This window comes from Pundamilia nyererei, unplaced genomic scaffold (genome assembly GCF_000239375.1).
Source record: "Pundamilia nyererei isolate P.nyererei 1_Seehausen unplaced genomic scaffold, PunNye1.0 scaffold00014, whole genome shotgun sequence".
In the NCBI taxonomy this organism is placed as follows: Eukaryota; Metazoa; Chordata; class Actinopteri; order Cichliformes; family Cichlidae; genus Pundamilia; species Pundamilia nyererei.
Window position 1 is genome coordinate 447,581 of NW_005187415.1, and position 6,014 is coordinate 453,594.

The 6,014-nt window shown below is 38.7% G+C and overlaps 1 protein-coding gene across 1 annotated transcript in view; it reads right to left on the reverse strand.

The window, feature by feature from the left end:
• Positions 1-5,555, reverse strand: part of LOC102196680 (solute carrier organic anion transporter family member 1C1-like) — a 12,219-nt gene extending 6,664 nt beyond the window's left edge. The window contains exons 1-8 of the mRNA XM_005725311.1: positions 5,428-5,555; positions 4,262-4,403; positions 4,009-4,141; positions 3,791-3,921; positions 2,649-2,795; positions 1,652-1,750; positions 743-976; positions 505-669 (exon numbers count right to left, since the gene is read on the reverse strand). Coding sequence (XP_005725368.1) covers positions 505-669; positions 743-976; positions 1,652-1,750; positions 2,649-2,795; positions 3,791-3,921; positions 4,009-4,141; positions 4,262-4,403; positions 5,428-5,532 — 1,156 coding nt within the window. The 5' untranslated portion in view covers positions 5,533-5,555. The remainder of the gene's footprint in view (positions 1-504; positions 670-742; positions 977-1,651; positions 1,751-2,648; positions 2,796-3,790; positions 3,922-4,008; positions 4,142-4,261; positions 4,404-5,427) is intronic.
• Positions 5,556-6,014: the final 459 nt, after the last annotated feature.

Sequence of the window (6,014 nt, forward strand, 5' to 3'; positions counted from 1 at the left end):
AAGATCTGACACAGGACATGAGAGATGCATGTCTCAGAGGAATGTTGGCTGTGAAGAAGCCATCCTGAAGGAAGGGAAATGAGAAAAGGCAGAAGTGTGCAGGGTTGGCGCTGGGTATCTATACACCTACGAGTACAGTTTTCCTTCACAGGCTGTCCTCTCCAAACCTGTTCTGAGTTGATTAATCAAGCTCTGAAGCAGTGTGGGATCATTTTGACAGAGAACAGAACAAAAGGCAGCCAAAGGAGAGCTTTGAATGTTTTTAAAGAAGCCTGGAGAACTATTCCTGAAGGGTAGCAAATTAAAAGAAAGTTTCTCTGGGAGTGTTCAGGCTGTGTTGTGTTGGTGGTCATTGCAAATGCTGACCTTCAAGCTTGATAGAGTTGTAAAAACACTATTTTCATGTATGTTTGAACACGTGTCAATAAATGACTGCGCCTATCTTCCACTTTTCTATCAAAAGTTCAATATGAACACATAATTTATTGATTTCATTATTTTTACCTATGAGGAAGTTTGCCCTGGATGCAGACTGTCCAAACTGTTGCTCCATGTATTTGGCTTTAAAGGTGAGTAGACCGATGAATGCATTGAACTTCAGGATGCTCCCGCAAAGAAGCAGGAAGTAAGCAGGAGTTCCTAACAGACGCCTCAATGATGGAAGGAACCCTGGGCAGGAACATCCACAAAAATCACGTAAAAACCATCAACCTGCACATGCAAACACAGACAACGACTCTACCTTTGGCAATTTCAGTCAGCTTGAAGTTTTGGTTGTTGTTTCGCGCATCCTCTGTCTTGTTTAGGATCTTGCAGGCTGGAGTTTCATGGTTTTCTTCACTCTCCTGCTTGGGCATCGAACGGGGCAGAAACCAGAAGGGAATGCTGGAGATAAGCAGAAGGCCAGAGGACACAAGAAAACCCATCCACCAAGCACCCACCCAGCGGGAATCTTTAGAAGTGATGGTCACACTATCTATGTAAAAGAGAAGAATTTTCAAGTTTTCTTCAGGAAGTCTTCAAATAAAGGCTTCGCATAAACAAGTCTCAATCAAAATATCTCTGTTGACAAAAGTGTAGACTGGCTAAAATGTTTTTAACTTGTGAAAGGTTGTTCTTTAACTCTTGTTACCCCCATCCAGCTTCTTGGCCTTACACAGTACATAAACTTGATTTGTTAGACAAAGACAGTTTTTGTCATTTTAGCCTCCAGACACCATCCCATTCAATGTCAACCCAAATAATCATGATGTGATTGAAGTGCAGACTTTAAACTTTAAACTTTAATTTTAAAAAAAATATGTTTGCATTAATTTTACAGTCAATTTGAAATATTTGATTTAATTTATTTAAAATATTTGATTTAAAATATATAGGCAAAATTGCAGAGAAATGTGTCGTTGCCTAAAAAGATCTAAATGTGTACATTTTCTTTTTGTTTCTAACGCAGACAGGTTTTTATATTCTTTCAGCTAAAATCACTGCTTTCTTTTAGAAAAAAAAATAAAATAAAAAAAATAAAATCACTGCTTTGAATTTTGTGAGCTTTTGCCATCTGTCGGATACTTTTAAGATGAGCTCTAACCATAATGAGTCGTGTATCATGTAAAAAACAAAAAACAAAACCCAGACACACAAAGAAAAACCTTACCCATATCAACATATCCAATGTCAACATATAGTCTGGCACAATAGGAACCCAAAAGGAAGCCAAACATGGGACCCAGGAGAGTAATGGTCTGGAGACAAGCTGCCAATGACAAAATAGATCAGAAGTCTACGATGTGATATTAAACAATCTAAAGAAGGGTCTCAAACTTAAATGAGCTGTGGGCCACTACTGGCACTGTCATCTCATTGGAGGACCACTTTAGTGGTCGAGTAGTACAAAAAAAACAAACAAGCGAAAACAAGAAAGCACCCACAAATATTTCCAAAAATGTTTTCTTTTGTTTGTTTTTTAAAATTTCCAATATTGTATCACAAGACAAAATTGCAAACATCAACGCAATTTCTTTTTTACCTCACTCTTAACTAACTGAAGCCTTTCATTGACCTACCAAATAAACACGTGGCCAGAATAATTTTGTTCGTATTAAAAAAATAAAATAAAAAAGTGCAGACATAAGTGTACGCATCAGTTTTTGACTCTTTCACTAGACTAACACAGCCAATCCCTCCACATGTTTGTAGTCTCTGCTCATATTGCCTTCATATTAGATCATTTTTTGCTTTTTAAAGAACTTATTTTAACATTGCACTTAACAACAAACACATCCTCCCTAATAAAACAACATCAAGGGCCAAACTGCATTATATGTCTTCACGTTGATATAAGGGCCATAAGTAGGGGTGAGGTGGGCCGCAAGTGGTCCCCGAGCGGCAGGTTTGAGACCCCTGATCTAAAGGATAGGATGCAAGATGAGATATTTCCTTGACCCTCAGTTAAATTTACTGAATACGAGATTAATTGTAGGTTTACCCTGATAAAAATCACACATTAACCAGCATAAAAATGCTATACATACAGGAATGATGAATGTGTGTATTCTCACATGGCTTATAGGGCATTTTAAGGAATTTATTTATTAAGTAACACATTTTAAGTCAGGTGGAAGACTTTAAAATCCCTTTGAACCCCATATTACCAATATAAAAAGGGGAGTTTTCCGCCTTAGCAAAGTCATCGATGTAGGAGATGCCAAGAGGTGTGACTGGAGTTTCTCCAATCCCCCGCAGAGCATTCCCCAGGAATACGTAGATCCACATGCTGGAACCAGAATCTCTCACACAGGCTGCATAATGACACAAACTAGAAATCTGTGATATTGATTTTGTTACAAAGAGTTCACACACAGTGGCTCGCACAGCATCAAAGTTATACATGGAGCATGCGTACTACAATAAAAAAACACACCAAATATTGCATGGATCATGAAAATGAGAAAGACACAGTTTTACATCTATATCTGCTATATCTGCTTTTTCATTACGGAGACTACGTCAAACAAGACATGAATAAAATCTGCCGATATTCAGTATCATCTTAATAGTGGCTTGTTGTATATCACCACATTGTACGTGACTTCCATTATATTTCTTTCCAAATACGTCTCATCTGAATAGCTGAACAGGATCAATAGATTGCATTTTGTGAGAGCATCACATGGTTTTGTGAGAAGCAGAATTAATTATAGTTTAACAATAGTGAGACTGAAGCAACATTGCAACTAAAGCCCATCTCAGGGACCAAAATTAATGGGAACAAGAGGAGCTCCTAAAAACACTGAAAAACACATGGGCACACAGAGCCAAACTGAATTCATTACCATAAATATTACAAATGTCTGCTTTCTTATTATTCTGCCTCCTTTCAGTCTTTTCTTTTTAAAAGTCGTCTCTCGTTGGCTAGCTCTAGAGTCTGCGTCCGGGCTTATTGTTGCGGACGTGCATGCTGTTGTGTCTTTGTTTATTCCTGGTGACAAAGATGCACCAGGAGAGAGCTGATTGGCCGGCGAGTTGTTAGTAGGTTTAACAAGGTTTCATGTTAAAGTTTCATGTTTTTTTGTAAAAGAAAATTTACAAAAACCATGAGTTTTAAGCAATAAATAAATAAGTAATAATAACAATAAATAGCTGACATTGCCATGCTATTCTCTCCTATTTACAGGTATTTACTGTACCCACTGCAGCAGAAAGCAGAAATGCATTTGACTGCACTAAATAGTGAAAGTGAATGTTTTACTATCTTTAATTATATTTAATCCTGGCATGTATTCCACACTCTTACCTTTATTGTCCTCCAACGAAGGCTCTATTTGAATTTCTGGCACGTGATCTAGTGTTTTCAGAGGATCCACACAGGCAGCAATGCTCAGGTTGTCATTCTGAAAGACCTGAATCACCGTGTCATACTTATACCTGCAAAAAACAAACAAAAAGTCCATGTCAATTTCTTCTGTCATCGTTTTTGCTTATAGAAGTTTCTCATTTAAATTTGACCTGTACCGTCCCATGAAGAAATGTGTGAGGCCAGTGAGAAACGCCCCCACAGCCATGAGGAAACAGCCCGCAGCGATGAGTCTGGGTCGGTGCAGCTTAGCCCCAAAATGGCTGACCACAGCTAGAAACAACAAGTTGCCTACACACACACCCCAAAAAAGATTGAAATCAAGTAAGCAAAAAGAATGACTTTTTCTCCACTGTATCACAAAAAAAAAACATCAAAGCGTTTATTTTTAAATGAACTGGTTGATGTTACCCATCTCAAAACTGCCGTCTATGAGACCGATGTGTGTGCTGGAGAGGTCAAAGCGCCTCTCTATCTGAGTGATGGAGCTCTTCATGTAGGTTCCTGTCAGGGCTTTGGAGAAATAGGCGAAGGAAAGCGCTACAATAAACAGCTGGAAGACAGAAAACAGAAGACAATATAAAAACTCACATTCTAATAATGCAAAGATGTTCTGGATAAAACTAGGACTATGTGTCTACATACCCAAACAATGTCATAGTGTAATCATGGAAAAGATTCTGCCCCCTTTTCTGAGTCTCCACTACCTTCTACTGTGTAACTGTGGTCCTTGTTTAATGTTGCATTACCCCTTTATTCTTAACTTGAACAACAACTTATGTTGTGTTGAATCAGTGCACAAAATCTGGTGTAATGTCTTGACATCACAGTTAACAACAATAAGCTTTTTTAAATTTTGACAGTCTGTCTCAGAATTAATGGAAAAAGAATGTGGAAAAAGAAAAGGATGAAAACAGAAACATGATGACGCCAGTGTACTGCTGTAATCAGGCAAAGCGTAGCTCAGGGCAGCTACAGAAGAGTCTGACGAAAGCTCATTTAGAGCAGAAATTTGGCATGCTGAGATTTTCAGTAACAACACAAGATCAGCTCTTGGCTTGATTTTACCTACTTTGGGAAAAACATATCTCTGAAAATGTTGTTCAATCAACTGAAAACAGATGTGCATCTGGCTTTCTGAGCATTTATCCACCTATCATCTATCTTTAGCCTGTGCCGGGTCAAAAGGGGAGGCTGTTAGAGCTCACTCTAGCGAGAGATGCGCACAGGCACGACAGGTTTCCTGCCTAGCGCAGGGCTGACACATGAAGAGAAAAACATTTACAGTTATGGGCAATTTTGTGTCACTGATTCACCAAAACCCGAATGTCTTTAGAGGAAACTACAACAAGTCTAAACAGGCAGCAGTGCCAGCGGGGTAAGAGTTTAAACCCAGAGCCTTCTCGCTGTGAGGAGACAGCGCTAACAACTGCACCACCTACTGCCTTTTACGCTTTTAACTGGCATTTTTATCTGGGCCACTTTACACTGAGTGCATCAACAGAATGAACCGCAGTCTGAGATCAAAAGCAGGATAAAAAAGGTGACAGAGTTTTGATCACAGATAGCTTCAGTACTTTGAGATTGGAGAAGCCAGGGCGCTTTCTGGTCTTGTGGTCGACGGGGCTACACAGAGCCTCTTCGCTCGTCATGTTGGCTGTGTCCTGTGCTGTGTTTTCCATTTTCCTCTTGGTCTTCCTTTCCTTAGAGCACTAGTTTAATAGAGGAGAAAATATATTTCAGATGCATTCATCTAATAAAACTTTACTGTGGGTAAGTTTCTGATCAACGACGCTTTAAAAAAGAAGTGTTTGCCTTGGTACATCATCATAGCAGATTTTGAAATCAAACAATGAAATGGAGGACTATGTATAAATAAAATAAATAACTATAATTCCTAAAGAGCTATTATACACTTTTGGTAAACTACTTGAATTGAAGCTGAACATCTACACTTTAGTCAAATGCAGATTGTTCGCGGTGTTGCAAAAAGGCAAAATTACAAAGAATGCGCCATTGTCCCAGAAAGTGAATTCTGTTGCTCTGTAAGTGTCTTCAGTGGGAAAAATGTTTCATCATTTATGTTTATCCTTGTCAACGTAAGTGCATAAAAAACTGAACAAGTATTCATTGTTGCCAAGAGAAAGCCTCCTCTCTAAAATAC